The sequence below is a fragment of the Anomaloglossus baeobatrachus genome, chromosome 2 (assembly GCF_048569485.1).
Source record: "Anomaloglossus baeobatrachus isolate aAnoBae1 chromosome 2, aAnoBae1.hap1, whole genome shotgun sequence".
In the NCBI taxonomy this organism is placed as follows: domain Eukaryota; kingdom Metazoa; phylum Chordata; class Amphibia; order Anura; family Aromobatidae; genus Anomaloglossus; species Anomaloglossus baeobatrachus.
Window position 1 is genome coordinate 313,903,505 of NC_134354.1, and position 23,399 is coordinate 313,926,903.

Sequence of the window (23,399 nt, forward strand, 5' to 3'; positions counted from 1 at the left end):
TATTTTGTTTGGGTTTGGTTTATTTGTCCAATTACTTTTGACCTCCTAAAATGTGGAGTGTTTGTAAAGAAATGTGTACAATTCCTACAATTTCTATCAGATATTTTTGTTCAAACCTTCAAATTAAACGTTACAATCTGCACTTGAATTCTGTTGTAGAGGTTTCATTTCAAATCCAATGTGGTGGCATGCAGAGCCCAACTCGCGAAAATTGTGTCACTGTCCAAATATTTCTGGACCTAACTGTATATATATATATATATATATATATATATATATATATATATATATGTATATATATATATTATATATATTCTCCCATAAAATATCTGTAGCGAGTAATGCTCAAGAAAAACGTTACAAGCTACTGACGAGGTGGTACCAATGCCCCACTAGAGTCCACAAGGCATTCCCTTTGGTATCGGATCATTGTTGGAGATGTGATGGGGAAAAGGGAACCATGGCGCACATATGGTGGGAGTGTCAAGGAGTGGCCCCATTCTGGGCAAAGGTTTATCAAGTTTATAATCAAATGACGTAGGAATGAGTCACGCCGTCATTCAAAACCGCAATTCTATCAATCCTTCCCGGTTCCATAGGGCAACAGAAAGAGTCTGCTGCGCTTCTGTTTAATAGCGGCACGAGCAGTTATCCCAAGGCACTGGCGATCGACGACGCAACCTAGTATAACAGAGTGGCTGACTGAATTTTCCCATATATTTTGTATGGAGGAACTCTCGTCAGAACTCTCAGACTCACAGGAAAATTTGAAAATTTGCCACAACCTTGGATATCATTTAAGGAAACAGCAGACTTTTCTAATATATTCCGGTAGCAGTATCCGATTTCCCCCCCCCGTTTTCCCTTTTTGTTGTCTTTAGATCTCTCCTCTCTTCTTGGTCCTCTCTTGATCTTAATTCCTTGTTTCATATGTATTGAGTTGGAATAAATCATTATGTTCCAGTGGTCCAGAGACAGCTGGATTAATAGTAGATTCTGCAATGAAGTTAGTTTGAGGATTACCCCAAGAGTACAGTTATAATAATACAGGGCAGAAATGACATGAATATATGAGAATATGTTATATATCTACGTTGGGTTTGATATTAATGTAATACTTCCCTATACTCTTCCTAAAATTCTTTTAATAAACACTGATTATAAATAGATATATAACTCTGGCCTATTTCAGCAGGGTATCGCATTTTTAGGGTTTTGACCCCACTTTTGTGCTCTTAAGAGACACTTAAGGGGGCTTTACATGGTAGCGATAACGCTAGCAATTTGTAGCGATAGCGAGCGTGTAAGTACGCGCCCCCATCGCGCATGCGATTGTTTGTGATCGCTGCCGTAGCGAACATTATCGCTACGGCAGCGTCACACATACTTACCTGGTCGGCGGCGTCGCTGTGACTGCCGAACAATCCCTCCTTCAAGGGGGAGGGACGTTCGGCATCACAGCGACGTCACCGCAACGTCACTAAGCGGCCGGCCAATCAAAGCGGAGAGGTGGAGATGAGCAGGACGTAACATTCCTTCCACCTCCTTCCATCCTAATTGGGGCCGGCGGCAGGTAAGGAGACGTTCCTTGCTCCTGCGGTGTCACACATAGCGATGTGTGCTGCCGCATGAGCGATGAACCACCTGGATAAACAACCCTTACCGATTTTTGAGTTTGGGACGACCTCTCCATGGTGAACGATTTTCACCATTTTTGAGGTCGCTTAAGGTCGCTGGTCAGTGTCACACGCTGCGATATCGTTAATGATGCCGGATGTGCGTCACTAACAACTTGACCCCGACGACAAAACATTAACGATATCGTAGCGTGTAAAGCCCCCTTCAAAATGACAGACACCACCAAACGATTCACGTTTTTTTGTGGGGGGATTTAGAAAGCAATCCTAAGGTAAGTGCTCAAAAAAGAGCACAGGATAAATGTGAAGCTACTTGTACTGTGATTTTTGGGAAGCAGAATGAACATATAGACAGCAGTTTCATAGTTTTCATAGTTCAAGAATTGCTTTTCTTTAATTTTTTTAGGCCATTCATTGTTTGTTATAATTGATAACAAGGCTTTTTCTTCAGGTCAATACCAGATTTTTTTTTCTTTCTTTTTTCTTTTTTTTAAGCTGTTCACCATGAGATATAAGCGATTAAATAGCTTAATTCTTCAGGTCAGTATTACAGCGATACCAGATTTTATGTTTTTGATGCTTTGCTACTTTTGCACACTAAAAACACTTTTAAAAAAAAAAATAATTTGTTTTTGCATTGCCGTATTCTGAGAGCTGTAACTTTATTTTGCTGCTGAGGGAGCAGAATAAGGGGCTTTTTTTGCGAGATGATTGTTTTAGTTAGATTTTTTTTTACATATGACTTTATAGCTTTTTATTTCATGTTTGAATGTCAGTATGATAAAAAAAAAAGCCACATTATTGAAATGTTTATTATTTGTTTTACTTCATTACAGTGCAATGTGACAGTGTAAAGTATAATGTGACAGTTTGGGTTATTCGAACGGAGGTGATAACCAATTATGTGTACGATTTTAATTTTACATAAAAACTGAGCTTTTAATGGCAAGACACTTTCACAATTTTATTTTTTTTTTACATTTTTACAAGGTTTTATTGAATTTCTTTTATTTTCTTACTTTGTCTTAATTGAAAGTTTCATCCAGGCGGTTAAATTGTCACAATCGGTGCTACCACTTCTTGTAACCGATACAAAAGTGTGTCAGTTATAGTATACAGCTCACACCCACAGTATTACTTATCTATCAGCGTCATAAAAAGACAGCGATGAGGAATAATTAATTACTTTTGTTAAAAGGCATATTAGAGGTCATTAAGGGATTAAACTTATTGCTGTTCAAACGTTCAGGTGAATGTAAAACGTTTTCAGTGTTTGGGACATTTTAGCGTAAGCAGCCTAGTACTTTAGAGGTATCGAGATAATGGTCCTCTGGTTATCACAGATGGAACTGGGGGTTGTATTTCTGGATTTCCTCTAAGAGACGCTGCTCTTGTTTTTGCTGTTGTTCAAGTTTTGCATGTGCTGCAAGTAGTTCTCGCTGAAGTTCCTGTAAAGATCAGAAACAACGCTCAGACCATTTTCAACCTTGTAATAAGGAGACTGTGTCAATACAAAGTACCAAGTATATCAACAATGATTTCCTGTCTTGAATAACGATACTTATGTGTGAATCTTTTAAAGGGTTTCGAAAAAAATAAATAAATCTTGGTCCACCAAGGAATCTCTGCCACTGTTCCCAATGTGTAATATTGGTCACTGCGTCGTCAATCAGTGAGCTCAGTATCTATTCTGGCAGAGCTGCTGAACTTATTGATTAGGTGTCGCATTGTCGACATGACATCGGCAACATTACCAATACTAGACTACAGGAACAGCAGTGGAGTCTTAACCCGTGATTTGGTGAAGGTGTGTAAAATGCAGTTTGTTTGTTTTTGTTTTTTTTCTTTAATACAAACTGGACTCAGGGACCAAGACTTTCCAAAAGGGAACACCAGCATTAATGATTAATACAAATGGTGGTATGAATTGGCACAGTGCCGCTCAATGTAGGCAGAAATCCAAAGTATAGTAATGAGGGCAAAAATGGGTGTTGTAAGAACACAGGTCTAAAATTGCTGCAGATCCACTCTGGGGTTTGATTTAAAAAGAAAACAAAAAATATATAAAAGGTTCTAGACGAAAAAGAAAATGAAAGTGTAAAAAATGTATGACTGACAAAAATGATACACTTCTTGCCACCTCACCTCTTTGCTGTCAGGCAGTTTTTGAGAAGCATTTCTTTTAGGTAGTGAAATTAAACTATAAGATTCATTCCCTGAAAAACAGAAAAAGAAAAACAATTTTAAGGATGAGTTGCCATGAAACAGTGGGTTCCTACTCCACAGTAATGTGAATCACACTTATAATCACTGTAAGAATACTGAAAACCATGAATTTTCAGATCACAATCTTCTGTCCTCCAGGGAGTGAGCATTTACATTATAGGATTTGTCCTCTGAGGTCAGCGATTATTAATAATGCTATAGATAAAATACACCATGTTCCAAATTATAATTATTATGCAAATGCTATTTTTCTCTGATTTTCCTAAATAGTCTATGCAAATGAGTCAGTATAAGGATCAAATCATTAACTGTTAGAATATAAATTAAACTTTATTGGACAAACCTCCTAATAAGTTTTTCAAGCTTAAAAAAAACCCAAAATGCACTGTTCCAAATTATTATGCACAACAGAGTTTGTATAGGTTGTAAAGAACTGAAAATGGTAATTTGCTGAATTTGCAGCATTAAGCGGTCAGATTTACTGAAATCAAAAGCATTTCCAATCATAAACATCTTAATAGGCCAAGTTACATGTTAACCCAGGACCCCTTTTTTGAGATCACCTTCACAATTCTTGTATCCATTATACTTGTGAGTTTTAGGGTAGTTTCTGCTTTAATTTCTTAGCAGCTCTGGGAGGCTATTTTGCCACTCTGCAATTTCGATGTGAACTACCTCCCACCCCCTGACGAAACGTGCGCGTCGGGGCTGGCATCACATGTGAGCACAGGTCTCCCTCTGCACAGGTAAAAATCTTTTACTTTACATGTACTATGTCTCTGGTTAAGCGCTTTCTATATACATCTGCCTTAGATACTTTTGCATAACAGGCCATGTAAACTAAACTTTGTGCTGCAAATGTACACCTCTCCATAACATTTTTTTACATTGTACTTTACAGCCATTACTATTATATATACCCATGTGAGTGCTGATTATAGTGTATATGGTTCTGGCCCTTAACATTACCGATTATTATATGTGTCCTTTATCATTTATATTACTAAATAGACACCACAGGGTTAGGCCCTTTATTCTTGCTTGTCTATTATATACTTGTGAATACATGTGCTAATGTAATACGGTACTGTATATTTGATTTTGTTCATAATTTTTTATACCTGTGCAGTGATACCTGTCCTTGACCTCTTTATAGTATTTGTACATGTGATGCCCCTTTATAGGCTCTCTGCCTGTTGGTATTCATTTTAAATAATACAATTTGTTATCCTTTTTGACCAAATCGGTTTTTCTTAGAATTTTTGTTCTAAATTTCGGTGCCTAACTTGATATTGATGTGTATCTCTCCACAGCCATGCACTTACATTTATAGTCCTTTTTATACGCAGCTCCACTTTAGGTTTAATAATTAGGATAGTGGTGACTGTTATATTATCCTGAAAGTCCTGCCTATTAGCCAATGCTATATCAGACAGCATTGATCCTGCTTGGCTTTTAGACTCCATAGACAAAAGTGCACCTGGAATGCAATTAGCACATTTATACTTTATATGTATGGATATAATTTATTGTTTTTCTATATTAATTGCACTTGCACCTTACTATTTAATATTGAACAATTATTATTTTTGGGGGGCTATCACAGATATCTTTAATCATTGATTACAACTATAATGGATTACTAATATAAATTGTTTCATACTTTTGTTTTTCTAAGAATTTTTGCATTCCTGCACTTTATATTTATATCTAATTATTTATCATCTGGATACTATACTATAATGAATTATTAATATATATTTTTCCATATGTTTGTTATAAATATAAGGTGCAGGAATGCAAAAAATCATAAAAATATGGAAAAAATATATTAATTCATTATAGTATAGTATCCAGATGATAAATAATTAGATATGAATTTTTGCATTCCTGCACTTTATATTTATATCTAATTATTCATAACTTTTTGTATTTTTTTGTAATGGATTTTGCGGTCTATTAATGATGTATGCCTATAATGAGCACATCACCCCCCGTTTTTATTATACGTTTTGAGAGACTATTTTGCCCTTAGTTCTTGGCGGCACGGTGGCTCAGTGGTTAGCACTGCAGTCTTGCAGCACGGGGGTCCTGGGTTTGAATCCCACCCACATCTGCAAAGAGTTTGTATGTTCTCCCCGTGTTTGCATGGGTTTCTTCCGGGTACCTCCCATATTCCAAAGATATACAGATAGGGAATTTAATTTGAGAGCCCCAATGGGGACAGTATTCCTGAAGTATGTAAAGTGCTGCGGAATATGTAAGCGCTATATAAAAATAAAGATTTTTATTTTTATTAACCCCTTCAGCCACCGGGCATTTTGCGTTTTTCCGTTTTGTTTTGTTCCTCCTCTTCTTCCGAGAGACGTAACTTTTTTTTAGTTTTCCGTCAATCTTGCCATATAAGGGCTTGTTTTTTTGCGGGACGAGTTGTACTTTTAAATGAAACCATAAGTTTTACCATATAGTGTACTGGTAAACGGCAAAAAAATTCAAAGTGCGGAAAAATTGCAAAAAAAAAGTGTGATCGTACAATAGTTTTTGGGATATTTTAGTCACCGTGTTCACTATATGGTAAAACCGATGTGTCATTGTGATGCCTGAGATCGGTGCGAGTTTGTAGACACCAAACATGAGTAGGTTTACTTGTATTTAAGGGGTTAAAACACATTCACAAGCGTGTCCAAAAAAAAGTGGCGCACGTTTTATGCCATTTTCCAAAACCCGTAGCATTCTCATTTTTCTTGATCTATGGCTCAGTGATGGCTTATTTTTTGCGTCTTGAGCTGACGTTTCTAATGGTACTTTTTGCGCAGATGCTACGTTTTGATTGCCTGTTATTGCATTTTGCGCAAAATTAGTGGCGACCAAAAAACGTAATTTTGGTGTTTAGAATTTTTTTCCGCTATGCCATTTACCAATTAAAGCCTACATGAAAAAAACTCCACACATAAATAGATAAAATCATTTGTATTTTTATTAAATTCTCAAAATAAAAACACTTAAAAAGGAAGCTTCTGAGGAAGCGACGGCGAAACACGTGTCAAGGGTTGTCCTTGTGGTAATTATACATACATTCTTTATCTTCCATGTGGTTACTTTATCTGATGTTCCCTCTTGCATCCTTCCTGGTCAGTGATTACTTGTTTGTACAGCGTCCTTTTGCTGAACAAGACACAATATACTTAAGTCTCTGGTTCTTCTGACCAGGACTTTCTTTTGTATGGTTACATTGCCACCTTGTGGCTGTGTGAGAATATGCACTTTAAACTTTATATTTATACTTTTACCCTAATAGGCGTTTCTATGCCACCTAGTGGATTTTGAAGCTATTGCACTTTTATAATTTTTTCTTATTCTCCACTGCCACCTGGTTGTGAATCATATGCATTACACTTTATTTTTTCATTTTTTTACTATCTATGGTGCTCATTGGCACTTAGTGCACACGTTAAAGCCTTATATTGTATTTATCTTTTACCCTGTAATATTACGCTTTACTGGCACTTGGTTGTTTTATGCATTTGTATTTTATGTAACCATATTTATCTATTTTTCCATGGAATATTGATTGTATTTTATACTTTGTTATCGCTTGGACCTTTTTGATCTGGTGTCCTCTTCTCCCTTTTAAGTGTTTTTATTTTGATAATTTAATAAAAATACAAATGATTTTATATATTTATGTGTGAAGTTTTTTCATGTAGGCTTTAATTGACACTTTTTGAACTCCCTTACTTGTTCAGTGTTGGTATATCTATGCCACTTACCAATCAGATGAATTGATTTTATATTTTGATAGATCGGGCATTTCTGAACGCGGCGATACCAAATATGTGTATATTTTTTATTTTTTTAACCCTTTAATTTTCAATGGGGTGAAAGAGGGGTGATTTGAACTTTTTGGTGATTTGAACTTTTAGGTTTTTATTTTTTTTATTTTAATTTTTTTTTAACTTTATTTTTTTTAATTTTACTAGTCCCCCTAGGGGGCTATAGTGATCAGCAATCCGATCGCTCTGCCTTATCTGCAGATCTCACCTACATAGCTGAGAACTGCAGATATGGTGCTTTACTTTCAATGCCGGATGTATTCCGGCATTGAGAGGAAGTGACTCATGTTAACTACAGGCGTCATCACATGACCCTGTGCTACCATGGCAACCACCGAAAGTCACGTGATCATGTTACTTGACTTCCGATGGGGGAAGTCACTGTAATGGCGCCGTGCATATACATCTCACTGCCAGATTTTGGCAGCGAGATGTAAGGGGCTAATAATCGCGGGTGGAAGCTATTCCACCCGCGACTAGCAGGCACACGTCAGCTGTTGAAAGCCGCTGATATGTGCGCGGATCGCCGCAACCTGCCCACGGCAGGGGGCGGGGATTAACCATACACGATCCATGACGTACCCAGTACATCATGGGTCGTTAAGGGGTTAAACACATTAAAAATCCATTATATTTTATGACCCTTGTCATTATTTTCTGCGAATGCCTATTCCTGTGTTGGTTCCGATGGTCGTTGTGGTGATGGTCTAATCACACCCCTGTGCACATATAGGTCTATTCCCAACAATATCTATATTTGTGTGTTGCCGGGTTTTGTTTTCCTTATATGACTAAAACAAAAAGCCAAAAAAGTGCCTATTGCATCGAGTGTCCAGTACAACATGAAACATTTGTTGAAAGGTTCCCTAAGTAAAATGTCGGCTCCTCCCAAATAGGATCCAGCTGGCCCTGCCAACACCTAGTTTTTCAATTAGTACAAAAGCAGTAGGATAAGCATAATAAAAAAAAGAAGAGTTTACAAATAATGCAGGGTGTTATGTCCCCCAATGAAGGACTACGTAAAAGATTTTACAGTGAGCATCAAAAATACTCTTTTCTTAGACTCCTTGTGGGAGGACACAAGAAACCATGGGAAATCTCAAAGCAGTCTCTAGAGAAAACTAATAATACTGCAGAAGGAAAAATAACATCCCTAAACTTACCACCCGAGCAACTGCCTCTCGCAGTACCCCTCTGCTTGTGTCTGATGACGCAAAAGTAAGAGCTCTACAATGATGTGGATTACTGACTAAGTGACTAAGTAGTGGTCTTACAGAGTTCAAAAACAGACGTCAAGAGACATATGACCCAGGAGGCTTCTACCACTTGGGTGGGGTGTGCTGGATTCAGTATGCAGCGCCTTGGCTTAGCTCGATTTTCAGCAATACCAGATCTCATATCGAAACCAGTCAGCAATGGCAGCCCTAAAGGTGGTCAAACCTCTGCAAGAGCATACTGTAATGACAAACAAGGCATCTGAAGGTCTGAATGGAGTTGAGAGACAGGTAGAGCTACACAGCTCTGACCATGTAAGATAATTTAATAACCTCTTAGAGGGATGAAAGGCGAAGTGCCTAAGAAATGAGAGAAATCTCTTCATTAGCTGCATGTATTTCTATGCAGCCGTACGCTTCTGTCCGGAGAGCGGCAGGCCATGCTGGATGATGCAATTCGATGCTCGTACTAGTCACATGCAAGTGTGACTCCGGCCTTAAGGTGGAAGGCCTTAACGTTTGCGAGCTAAGAGGATACCAGACTTAAGACCATTCTGTCTCAGTGGAGGAGTCAAACAGGCAAGAGTTTTGTCAGTTGGAAGGGATCGCTATGAGTAAAAAAAACAAAAAAAAAACAAACAGCTTGCCAGATAGCCGAAGCGCAGTGATGTATATGATTGGCTCGTAAGGATGGAATTTAAGTATGACCAAGACCAAATTGAGGTCCCACAGTCTCAGGATGCCAATAAGGTGGTATTAAGCTCCACTTGCCCTGGTGGAAAGTCCTGATCTAAGGCTTTGAAGTCAGGTACCGCTGACCCTGGCTCAAGACCGGAATGCAAAAATTAAAAACAGGATATGTATTGAGTGGAAGAATAGGTTTCTTTAGTAGTCCTTAATAGAGCTGATCGAAGTCCCCAAAAACCGGGACCGGCGGTCACTGCAAGATTTAAAAAAAAAAAAAAAAAAAAAAAAAGTCTGCTCCGGAATCCAGTGCCCATATAACTCAATGGGGACTTGAATCCGGAGATTAAAAATGCTTGTGCAGGGGATAGGGGGCTAGGAGCGAGCGTGGCATACTCACCGAGGCTGTGTCATGATGGCAAACTGCTTTTGGGTCACGCTTTTACCTTCCGGAGCCGACAATTCAATATTCACTACTTTGCTCGCCCACCGGCATGTGTAATTGGTTGCAGTTAGATGCGCCCCCACCCTGAGTGGCAGCGTGTGAGCTGACTGCAACCAATCACAGGTGCCAGGACGGCCGGTGAGCGACGAAAACGGTGTATCCCTCGCAAGTGTGACTCCGGCTTTTTTTTAAAATTTAAATTAATAATAATTAAAAAAAAACCAAACATGTGGTTCCCCCTAATTTTCATCCCCAGCCATAATGCCGTCTGGGGGCTGGTATTCGCAGCCCGCAGCCGCCCGGTATTGCCACATCTATTAGATGTGACAATCCCAGTGCGATACCGGCCCTTCCCATTGGCCAGATGCTATGCCAATCGAGGTAATAAGGGGTTAGTAGCAGTGCACAGCTGCTACTAAGCCCTAGTAGCATCACAAACCTGTAAGTGAATGTAAATAATCACACACACAGAGTAATATCCTTCATTTGGAATAAAATACAAAACATACCCTCCTTCACCACTTTATTATCCCCAACACCCTGCCGCTCCGACGTAATCCACACGAGGTCCCACGACGACACATCAAGCTCTGCTACATCTCACAGCCATAGAGAATACTGCCAGCTCTGAGTGTAGCTTATTAATGAGCCGCGATGACTGTAAAAAGAGACTGTCACAGGCTGGGGGCGCGTCAGCCTGAAACCAATCACAGGCGGCAGGATGGCCGGTGGGCGGGGAAAGCAGTGTAATTGTATGTGGGTCAGTATGGTGAACGTGCTTGTCTTTCAGAAAGACATGCACGCTCCTGTCAGAAGTGTGCAGCTGTGCCAGTGATGCGCTGTCAGACTCGTGCGGGTCTGCCAGGCATGACATCACCCAGCACAGTCTGCCGTTCTCTGAACATGAGCGTGCATGTACCTAGAAACACACGTACGCTCCTGTCAGAAGTGTGTGCGGCTGTGCCGGTGATGTCAGACTCGCGGGAGTCCCTTGCAAGTGTGACTGTGGCTTAATAAAAACCGCATGTGGCTTTTTTTTTAAATAAATGATTTAAAAAATAAGACAATGCGGTTCCCCCCAATTTTCATCCCTAGCCATGATAATGTAGGCTGGGGGCTGGTCTTTTCAGCCCACAGCTGCTAGGTATTGCTGCATCTATTGCATGTGACAATCCCGGTACATTACCGGCCCTTCCCATTGCCCTGGTGCGGTGGCAATCAGGGTAATAAGGGGTTAATAGCAGCACATAGCTACTACTAAGCCCTAGGTTTGTGATGGCACAGGCGTCTATCAGATACCTGCATCACAAACCTGTAAATAAACACACACACACACACACACACACAGAAAAATTCTTTATTTGGAATAAAATACAAAACACACAATCCTTCACCTCTTTATTTAGCCCAAACAGCATGCAGCTCCGGCGTAATCCACACGAGGTCCCACGACGACACATCCAGCTCTACTACATCTCAGAGCGAGCAGCCATAGAGAAGACTTTCAGCTCTGAGAGTAGCCTATTACTGAGCTGCGATAAGTGATGACTGTCACAGGCTGGGGGGTGTGTCAGCCTGGAACCAATCACAGATGAGAAAACATGGAAAACTGTGTGTATGCGATGGACAGTACAGGAAATGAATGTGCGACCTGGAAGCAGTGTGCCACCATGACACAGAGTCTCGGTAAGTATGAAACTCTCACTTAATTCTTCTTTTCTTTATTTTTACTTTAATTGCAGAATCCGGATCGTGCACCCGGAATCCCGCGCCCGGGTCCGGCACCCAAATATCGCTGAAACCGTGCGGATCCAGACTTTTACATTCCGGATCCGCTCAGCCCTAGTCCTTAATTCTTTACTTTGCAATTACATAATAGTTATCTAGAGTCAGATATTCAACTGGCTTCAGAGGACATTGATACTTATTTGTATGATTCTAATGGTGGCTATTGATGAGATTTTCATTTTTTATTTTTTTATAAATAAAAAGAAGAGTGATTTAGGAGTACTAACATTAGATTTGCACCTACGGAAAAGAGGTCTTCCAAATGCAATAGCATAAAGTGACGTCAAGGATTCAAAGCCTTGATCCTAGTCAGATCAATCTAAATCAGCAAGGCAAGAAGCTTTCGGAAAAGTGGCCTGAACAATCATACTGGTAAATTAAGTGGCCAAGAATTCAGGAGGAAATAAATACCAAGGAAAAAGTCTATATGGATGCTATGGGTGGTACACAGAACTCTTTAGGTTGTGTCCAGAACTCTCGTTCTTTGTTATAGATGCCTGAGATTAGCAATCATTCAAAGTTCTCACTCTGAAATGAGGCAAGGAAGAACAATGCCCTAGAGAGGAAATATCAAGATTTATTTGGATTGTAGAAGGGCCTTAGCCATTGTCCTAAACAAAACATCTACAGAAACTCAGCTAGGAAACTGCTGTGGAGGACATATGCATTTTAAAAAACCATCAGGGACAAAAAAAACTCCAGAAACCCCTGTGGTCCAGGCAGCACAACAAACGTCCATCAGCTGGACGACCTGCTTTAGTCCTCAAATGAGATGGATCCTGTAGCCACTCCCCAAAGGAGGCGAGTAGATGGAGACATTATAATTCTCTAACCCAGCCATCCTAGACACTATGAAAAATAGACTATGGTAATGTGGAGATCACCTCACTCAGTTGAAAACGAATCTCTGGTGCCAATCGGATACAGGGAAATCTCTTTCCCTGCCCTAAAAAATAAAAATATCAAACAGGGCCGCTGCTCAGGAGGAATATTGATCTGGTATAAAGAACCACCAGTACATCAAACTAGTGAAGAGAGGAGGCAGCAACGTATAGATCAGAATCAGCAGCTCCATCCTCAACTCTCAGTCTGATTTCTACTTCTGCGCCACCTATATACCACCGCCAGTCACCCTACTTTAATCCAGACAGCTTTGAGATCTTACAAGAAGCCACCCATTTTCAGGTCCTGGGCAAAGTTCTTATGTTTGAAGACCTCAATGCAAGAACAGGGAGAGAAAAAGACTTTCTGACCACAGATGGAAACATCTACATGTTTGGGACAGAGAATGACAGTCACAACTCAGAACACTCAGAGAGAAACAGCTATGCCAATGCAAATCAACAAAAGTGGCAAAAAGCTCCTGAACTTATGTAGAAGTTTACATCTTCATATTCTTAATGGACATACCAAGGGAGCCTGTCTGGGAAGATATACACTAAACTCCCATGTAGGAAGGAGTGTAGTAGACTATGCCATTACTGTTGGACCTGGCAAATATCCGCATCTTCATAGTCACCCCAAAAACGCACCTGTCGGACCACAGCCAACTCCTCCTGTGCATGAAATCTGCAGAGAAACCATCCACACAAAAGCCACAGAAGAGCAGCCTCTACAACCGACCTCGATTGTATAAATGGTCCAAGATGTCAGAAATAAAATATAAAGAAAAAACAAAAAGCCAGCACCAAATGTGCACTACAGCACTAAACATTCCAAACTGTACTTATTATAAATAAATTTTTGAGATTTTTGGCAAAAAATTGCAATTTCTTGAGCTGCTTCGCCACGTCACGGCAAATCTCATTTGAAGCAGTCCTACACTAAAATATTTTTATAAAATGTGCCATACGGCCTCACATATGAATAGTAGAACTGCTCTTAGCAGCACTCACCTGGTCTATTTCAATCCCGTACCCATGACTGAGTCATGGCTGTGGGCGGGACAGGTCCAAGCAAATGCTGCATGAAGTAAATAGCCTGTGGACAAAGCCTGATGACTTAATGTGAACAGTCACCAACCGCCAAAATCCAGACAGATGGAATACATCCCAAATTGGGGTGCATAGCAAGGTGGAGGTCAACCACCGACCAATTCAATGAAGAAAAAACAAAAAGCCAGCACCAAATGTGCACTACAGCACTAAACATTCCAAACTGTACTTATTATAAATAAATTTTTGAGATTTTTGGCAAAAAATTGCAATTTCTTGAGCTGCTTCGCCACGTCACGGCAAATCTCATTTGAAGCAGTCCTACACTAAAATATTTTTATAAAATGTGCCATACGGCCTCACATATGAATAGTAGAACTGCTCTTAGCAGCACTCACCTGGTCTATTTCAATCCCGTACCCATGACTGAGTCATGGCTGTGGGCGGGACATGTCCAAGCAAATGCTGCATGAAGTAAATAGCCTGTGGACAAAGCCTGATGACTTAATGTGAACAGTCACCAACCGCCAAAATCCAGACAGATGGAATACATCCCAAATTGGGGTGCATAGCAAGGTGGAGGTCAACCACCGACCAATTCAATGAAGAAAAAACAAAAAGCCAGCACCAAATGTGCACTTCAGCACTAAACATTCCAAACTGTACTTATTATAAATAAATTTTTGAGATTTTTGGCAAAAAATTGCAATTTCTTGAGCTGCTTCGCCACGTCACGGCAAATCTCATTTGAAGCAGTCCTACACTAAAATATTTTTATAAAATGTGCCATACGGCCTCACATATGAATAGTAGAACTGCTCTTAGCAGTCTAGATTTTGGCGGTTGGTGACTGTTCACATTCAGTCATCAGGCCCTGTCCACAGGCTATTTACTTCATGCAGCATTTGCTTGGACCTGTCCCGCCCACAGCCATGACTCAGTCATGGGTACGGGATTGAAATAGACCAGGTGAGTGCTGCTAAGAGCAGTTCTACTATTCATATGTGAGGCCGTATGGCACATTTTATAAAAATATTTTAGTGTAGGACTGCTTCAAATGAGATTTGCCGTGACGTGGCGAAGCAGCTCAAGAAATTGCAATTTTTTTGCCAAAAATCTCAAATTTTTTTTATAATAAGTACAGTTTGGAATGTTTAGTGCTGTAGTGCACATTTGGTGCTGGCTTTTTGTTTTTTCTTCATTGAATTGGTCGGTGGTTGACCTCCACCTTGCTATGCACCCCAATTTGGGATGTATTCCATCTGTCTGGATTTTGGCGGTTGGCGACTGTTCACATTAAGTCATCAGGCTTTGTCCACAGGCTATTTACTTCATGCAGCATTTGCTTGGACCTGTCCCGCCCACAGCCATGACTCAGTCATGGGTACGGGATTGAAATAGACCAGGTGAGTGCTGCTAAGAGCAGTTCTACTATTCATATGTGAGGCCGTATGGCACATTTTATAAAAATATTTTAGTGTAGGACTGCTTCAAATGAGATTTGCCGTGACGTGGCGAAGCAGCTCAAGAAATTGCAATTTTTTGCCAAAAATCTCAAAATTTTTTTTATAATAAGTACAGTTTGGAATGTTTAGTGCTGTAGTGCACATTTGGTGCTGGCTTTTTGTTTTTTCTTCATTGAATTGGTCGGTGGTTGACCTCCACCTTGCTATGCACCCCAATTTGGGATGTATTCCATCTGTCTAGATTTTGGCGGTTGGTGACTGTTCACATTAAGTCATCAGGCTTTGTCCACAGGCTATTTACTTCATGCAGCATTTGCTTGGACCTGTCCCGCCCACAGCCATGACTCAGTCATGGGTACGGGATTGAAATAGACCAGGTGAGTGCTGCTAAGAGCAGTTCTACTATTCATATGTGAGGCCGTATGGCACATTTTATAAAAATATTTTAGTGTAGGACTGCTTCAAATGAGATTTAACGTGACGTGGCGAAGCAGCTCAAGAAATTGCAATTTTTTGCCAAAAATCTCAAAATTTTTTTTATAATAAGTACAGTTTGGAATGTTCAGTGCTGTAGTGCACATTTGGTGCTGGCTTTTTGTTTTTTCTTCATTGAATTGGTCGGTGGTTGACCTCCACCTTGCTATGCACCCCAATTTGGGATGTATTCCATCTGTCTGGATTTTGGCGGTTGGTGACTGTTCACATTAAGTCATCAGGCTTTGTCCACAGGCTATTTACTTCATGCAGCATTTGCTTGGACCTGTCCCGCCCACAGCCATGACTCAGTCATGGGTACGGGATTGAAATAGACCAGGTGAGTGCTGCTAAGAGCAGTTCTACTATTCATATGTGAGGCCGTATGGCACATTTTATAAAAATATTTTAGTGTAGGACTGCTTCAAATGAGATTTGCCGTGACGTGGCGAAGCAGCTCAAGAAATTGCAATTTTTTGCCAAAAATCTCAAAATTTTTTTTATAATAAGTACAGTTTGGAATGTTTAGTGCTGTAGTGCACATTTGGTGCTGGCTTTTTGTTTTTTCTTCATTGAATTGGTCGGTGGTTGACCTCCACCTTGCTATGCACCCCAATTTGGGATGTATTCCATCTGTCTGGATTTTGGCGGTTGGTGACTGTTCACATTAAGTCATCAGGCTTTGTCCACAGGCTATTTACTTCATGCAGCATTTGCTTGGACCTGTCCCGCCCACAGCCATGACTCAGTCATGGGTACGGGATTGAAATAGACCAGGTGAGTGCTGCTAAGAGCAGTTCTACTATTCATATGTGAGGCCGTATGGCACATTTTATAAAAATATTTTAGTGTAGGACTGCTTCAAATGAGATTTGCCGTGACGTGGCGAAGCAGCTCAAGAAATTGCAATTTTTTGCCAAAAATCTCAAAATTTTTTTATAATAAGTACAGTTTGGAATGTTTAGTGCTGTAGTGCACATTTGGTGCTGGCTTTTTGTTTTTTCTTCATTGAATTGGTCGGTGGTTGACCTCCACCTTGCTATGCACCCCAATTTGGGATGTATTCCATCTGTCTGGATTTTGGCGGTTGGTGACTGTTCACATTAAGTCATCAGGCTTTGTCCACAGGCTATTTACTTCATGCAGCATTTGCTTGGACCTGTCCCGCCCACAGCCATGACTCAGTCATGGGTACGGGATTGAAATAGACCAGGTGAGTGCTGCTAAGAGCAGTTCTACTATTCATATGTGAGGCCGTATGGCACATTTTATAAAAATATTTTAGTGTAGGACTGCTTCAAATGAGATTTGCCGTGACGTGGCGAAGCAGCTCAAGAAATTGCAATTTTTTGCCAAAAATCTCAAAATTTTTTTTATAATAAGTACAGTTTGGAATGTTTAGTGCTGTAGTGCACATTTGGTGCTGGCTTTTTGTTTTTTCTTCATAAAATATAAAGAGGCTCCCAACAGGCTCGAAATGCAGGAGGTGCTCCATCACTTCTGCAGCTACAAGTACAAGTCTAAGGCTGGAGTCACACTTACGAGTGCCTCGCGTGTATCTCGCGTGAGTCTTGCGTGAGTCTCGCGTTGCATCACCCGTTATGGCCACACACTCTCCAGACAGGAGCGTCTCAGCTGCATAGAGATGCATGCAACTGACCCGCTCCTGTGAGGGGGAGTGTGAGTCCGTGTCGGGTGATGCAACGCGAGACTCACGCGAGATACACGCGTGGCACTTGCAAGTGTGACACCGGCCTAACCCAGGAGGAGTGAGTCAAGCTGCAAAAGAGCTCAACAAAATATTTTACACCATGGTCAAATTGTCCAACCTCAAACAAGTCAACAAAGAGGCCAAAAGAAAAGCTGATCAATGGTTGGTCTGACGAATCGAAAGAAGACGTATGAAAGACCCTGAGAACAGCCTCAAACAATACACACAGAGACCCCAACAACCCAGACCTGAGGGAAGCCTATGACACCATACAAAGACAGTACAAAACCATTCTCAGGAGGAAGAAGCAGAGCTACATCTCTACCAAAAAACGTAGCCAACACCAAGATGCCCTCCAAGACAAATCTTTCTGGGAAATATGGAACCACATGGAAACAAAGCAAGAAAAAAGAAATTACATCCTTATCCAAAATGGCAACTTGTGGCTCCAGTACTTCAGAGACCTCTACAAAGATATCCCAAAAGAAGGACTAAGCCAAGAGCAGGAAAACATAACATCAAAACTAAAGGCAATGGAGGAAAAAGTAAAAAATTTCCAAAGCCCTCTGACACACCAATTGCATTAAAAGAAGTTGCAGAGAAAATCACTCCCATAAGGTGAAAAAAAAGCTAGTGGTCTGGATGGAATCCCCCAGAGATGCTGAAGTACATCCAACAGAAATTCAAGCTGTAATGGTTAAACTGTTCAATATTGTGCTGAGTGTCGGCTACTTCCCTTGTACCTGGAACCAAGGCCTCATCACACCCACCCACAAGAGTGGGGACAGGTATGACCCTGCCAACTACAGAAGCTTATGCAGCAGTAGTAACTTGGGAAAACTGTTCAACAGCATCCTGACTGAACAAGAGGATCCTCAGTTTGCTTACCAAGCACAATGTCCTAAGCAAAAGCCAAGCAGGGTTTGTGCCAAACCACTGACCACATCTACACCCTGCACAGTCTCATTCAGAGCCACGTCCACAATACAAAGCACAGGAAGATATGCCTGTTTTGTAGACTTTAAAAAGGCCTTTGACTCAGTGTGGCACCCAGGCTTGTTCTTGGAATAGGTGGAATGTGATCAAAAGCTCCTACACTGAAAACCTCTGCAGTGTGAGGGTGAACGATAGAAGAACGGTTTATTTTCAGCAGAGCCACGGAGTCAGACAGGGCTTCAACCAAAGTCCAACGCTCTTCAATATTTACATCAATGAGCTGGCCACTGCTCTGGAATCTTCAACAACTTCAGGTCTCACACTCCATGACGCCCAGGTGAAATTCTTGCTCTCTGCAGATGACCTACTGCTGGGGTCACCAACCAAGAAAGGCCTCCAAGACTACCTACAAATCTTGGAGAAATTCAGCTCCACATGGGCACTACCGATCAAGCTAAAGAAAACCAACATCATGGTGTTCCAGAAAAGAAAAAGAAGATTGGACCAGCACCCTTCATTTGTCATAAATCACTGCGCTCTTACAGATACAAACAGATACACCTACCTAGGCCGGGAAATTCACCAGTCAGGGAGCTTCAAAAAAGCCGTAGAGACCCTGAAAAATAAGGCCTGCAAAATCTTCTATGCCATCCAAAGGAAACTATCATCTGAAGAAACCATTGAGGATCTGGCTAAAAATCTTCGATCCATCTTCGGCCCAATCCTCCTCCTATATGGCAGTGAAATCTGGGGGCCCTCACACTTACCCAGAGTGGTCAAGGTGGGATTCCAGCCCAACAGAAATAACCCACCTGGAATTTTGTGAGCACCTTCTCAAGGTCCATCTAAGAACTTCCAACAGTGTCTGTCAAGCCGAGCTCGGCAGATTACCTCTACACCTAGCAGCTCTGAAGAGGGCACTATCATTTCGGGCTCACCTACAGAGTAGCAATCCAAGCTCCTATAACCACAAAGCCCTGATATTTAGGTGGTTCAGATGAATCAGGACCCCTGGCACAGCTTTCCCAAATGCAACTGGACAAAATGGTCAATCACAGCAGCCTGACAAAAGCCAAAATCTGGAAAATGGTAGACAAGGGCCAGGAGAGGTAGGTCAGTGACTGGAGGACTAATATCAACACCTCACAAAAACTGACCATGTCTACAGAGAGACTACAGACTGGCCCCATATCTGGAGAAATTCCCAGACCCCAGAGACGGCAGGACCCTGAGCTGATATAGACTCAGTGCCCACAGTCTAGCCATCGAATCCGGCCGACACAAGCAGAGCTACAAGTCCGGGAAGGACAGACTGTGCCAACATGGTAGAATAGAATAAACCTGGCTCAACCGTGTTTAGGAGGTGCTCTGAAGTAAAACAGTAACAGAATATAGTAAGATAACTTCGGCACTCACAGGTAATGGAAATTCATAGACAAAAAGATTTGTGTACTTATTTTATTGTGAGAAAATAATTTTTTGAAAATAACTGTCTTATATGTTACCAACGTTTCGGCCTATACAAAATGGCCTTAATCACGGTGATAGGAATCTATCAGAAAAACAACTTAATATGAAGTGGGTTTTTTTTCAAAACGAGAGTTGCTGGAAATATGTATCACAATTTCTTGAAACATGCATGTATGTAGATATTCAGGTGTGTCCACCAGATTAAATGTCACTGGAGTGTGAGCTATTGTGCGCCCACAATCATCAAAAGTGTCCTTGATGACAATAGTAAATTCTAGAGATGTGTCTCTTTCCCAAAGGGATGAATAATATCCTTCTACTATATAGTGATAGACATGTGAGCAATAGAGCCTGAAAAAAGTGCTGCTGTATCACTTGTTTGGATGAAGTCCCACTGTTCAGTTGAATTATACCAGCTCCAGCTATAAAAGGATTATAGTGCCAGGAATAGTGGCTGCAGTGACTCTTCTGGTTTATAGCTGGACCTGGTATAATTCAACTGAACAGTGGGACTTCATCCAATCAAGTGATACAGCAGCACTTTTTTCAGTGCACCAAGTACTCAGTAGTGAGGGACAATCTCTTCAGGAGACTCTCCAATCTCTTCTCGGATTTCAGCTCCATGAAGGAGGAAGAGAAAACATATCCTGCTGGGGGAAGAAGAGAGCGTAGTGGAGATAGCAGCGCAGTATGTGAGCAAATGACAAACTTCAAGAAAGAGGACTAAGTTAAGCCATGGACTTCCATAGCGTCCACCCTGGATGTGCCCCCCATTCATCCTTCCTACAGTCCCCATCCTGGTTGTGGCCCCATCCATCCTTCCTACAGTCCCTACCCATCATCCCCACAGTCCCAGTTCTTAATGTACACTTGCTTTGGCAAAACTAATTTGTATTTGGTCCTGCCAATCAAGCTTACTTGATTTGATGACCTTGGAGACCAAGAGAACGTGGAGGCTGAAACAAAGAACTGAGGAATCTGTTTCAAGGGGAGACACTCCATGCATCTAAAAGATTTTAAGTCCATATAACGATAGTGAGTGTTATGTGATGGGGCTGTAATTATGTGTGTTTTTAGCTAACACGGGTGGGAAATATTAGGTTATTGTGAGTTTGAATGTGTATTAGTATTGTATTATTATTACTGTTGCCATTCTTACTTACATATAGCATAGGAACAAAGCATTAGACATAATTATTTTTGTATATTAAATATTAATAATCAAAGTTGACATAATACACAGAACTCCTAGATTTGGCGAAAGAACACCCTTTTAACAGGTCCCATGGCTCCATTAGAGGATGGTAGGGGGGAACAAAGTTAGCCACACCCTGGAGAAATGACCAAATCGGAGTGTGTGAAGCCAGATTCTTCTGAAACAAGATAGATAGTGCTGAAACCTGACCTTTGATTGAAGTGAGAGCAAGACCAGATTTAAGGCCAGACTGTAAAAAGGCCAGAAGGGACAAAAACGACAAGGAGCAGTGTGACTCGTGCCAGCAAAAAAAAGGCCTTTCAGTACCTGGACAAACTGAGGAACCTTGTTGTTCAATGTGGATACCATCAGATCAACGTCTGGGGAGCCCCACCATAGTCAAATTTGTTCAAATACAGCCATGTTAAGAGACCAATCTTCTGCGGTTAATCCCTTGCAGTTTAGAAAGTCTGCAGCCCAACTGTACACTCCAAAAATATTAACTGCAGATATGGCAGGCACTCTGCATTCTGCCCAAAGAGAATTTGAGAGGCTTTTGCCATGGCTGATTGACTTTGCCTTCCTTCCTGGCGGTTGATGTATGCCACTGCCGTGGCGTTGTCTGACTGAATGTGGACAGTAAAACCTGATAAAAGAATGGCTCTCATCTGTTGTTGATGAGAAGAGAGGACTCGTCTGTTCCACCGACCCTGGACTGTGAGGTTCTTGAAGGCTACTCCCAAGCTGAGGAGACTGGCATCTGTTGTTGCAACGTGCCAATGAATTGGGAGGAATGATTGTCCTTGATGAATAAGAGGACACATCAGCCACCAGGCCAGATATTACTTAACTCGAAGTGGAAGTGAGATCGAACGATTCAGGGCAGGAACAGTCCTGTCTCACCAAGACAGAAGAATGAGTGCAGAAGTCTGGTATGGAACTGAGTGAAGGGAATCGAAGAGAAGGAATGCAAGGAGCATGAGCGAGGGTTCCTTAATAGGTACACACTCTGGTGGGCAGCAAATATCTTTTCCTTTGGGAGGAAGACTCTTGCTAGTTTTATGTCAAAAAGTATTCCTAGGAAAACTAGGCGCTGAGATAGATCCAGAGACAACTTTGGTGTGTTGATTATCCAGCTGAAGCTGGAGAGCTTATTGGGCATGATCTGGAGACTCTTCCGAGCTGCAGAGAATGATAAGACCTTGATGAGGAGGTTATCCAGGTAGGGAATAACTATGATTCCTTTGGCTCGAAAATGGCCATTGCTGCAGCGTTTCATTTTATGAAGACCCTGGGAGCCAGGGCTGTGGCATCGGTAAGCCAAACCTTCGATTCAGAGTCTTCAATTTCCCTTGCACCGACTCCACGACTCCCACATATATTGCTTATAGTTAAGTGAAAAATGTATTGTAGTACAATGTGAACATCAGATATTAAATAATTTTTATGATACAATAATCAAGGTATTTAGACAGAACATAAAATTATTTATTGGAATACAACTTTAGAACACAAACAACTGTAATAAATTGTAAATATGTACTACACTATGTAATATACAGTAGATTACATATATATCTTGTGTGTATATATTACATGTTGTATTACATATTTACAATTTATTAGTTTGTAGTGTTCTAAAGTTGTATTTCAATAAATATATTTTATCTAAAAATCTTGATTATTATATCATAAAAATGATTAAATGTCTGATGTTCACACTGTATTACAATAATTTTTTGACTTAAATATAATCAATATACTTATATACTTATATAATTATTTAGTATGTTTTTGTTGAAAACTGGTGTTTGCCACTTACATAGTGTTCTATATAACACTATGTAATACACTATGTAAGTGGCAAACACCAATTTTCAACAAAAACATACTAAATAACATTTGTCCAGTCTATGAATTTGTTCTAAGAAATAGAATTGCTTCCATCAGATCCTCCTTCGCAGATTCCCTCAAATCTGTCCTAATCATTTTTAGGCTAGAGAACAACCTCTCTACACTAACTTGGGTTGGAGGCAAAGCCGTAACCACATGGGCAACATCTCGAACAATTTCCGGGTATAAAGGAATTGCTTCATGCACAGTCAGTTTTGATGAATGGTTGAATTTTTCAATTTCTTTGCGAGCAAGTGAAAAATTTTACTGAAATCTGGTCAATCTGCTTGCTATAGGAGACGGAGTGAAATCTTTTTCCTTGCGGCAACGCTTTGCCTGCTCCATGTCATCCAAATACTTGTCAAAGTTAAACTCCTCATCTGATGAGGAGGAAGATATGGCAGTAGTAGCACTGTTAGGACCCAAGTCCTCTTCCGCCTGGCAGTCCTGTAGCCGCTCATCCTAACTGCTACCTCAGTCAGAGCTTCTTTTC

General features: G+C 40.8%; 1 protein-coding gene across 3 annotated transcripts in view; it reads right to left on the bottom strand.

Moving 5' to 3' along the window:
- Positions 1 to 2,431: 2,431 nt before the first annotated feature.
- Positions 2,432 to 23,399, bottom strand: part of BLTP3A (bridge-like lipid transfer protein family member 3A) — a 698,660-nt gene continuing 677,692 nt past the window's right edge. For all 3 annotated transcript variants that reach the window (XM_075335894.1, XM_075335893.1, XM_075335895.1), the window contains exons 20-21: positions 3,783 to 3,853; positions 2,432 to 3,085 (exon numbers count right to left, since the gene is read on the bottom strand). In XM_075335894.1, the coding sequence (XP_075192009.1) occupies positions 2,975 to 3,085; positions 3,783 to 3,853 (182 nt within the window). In that variant the 3' untranslated portion in view covers positions 2,432 to 2,974. The remainder of the gene's footprint in view (positions 3,086 to 3,782; positions 3,854 to 23,399) is intronic.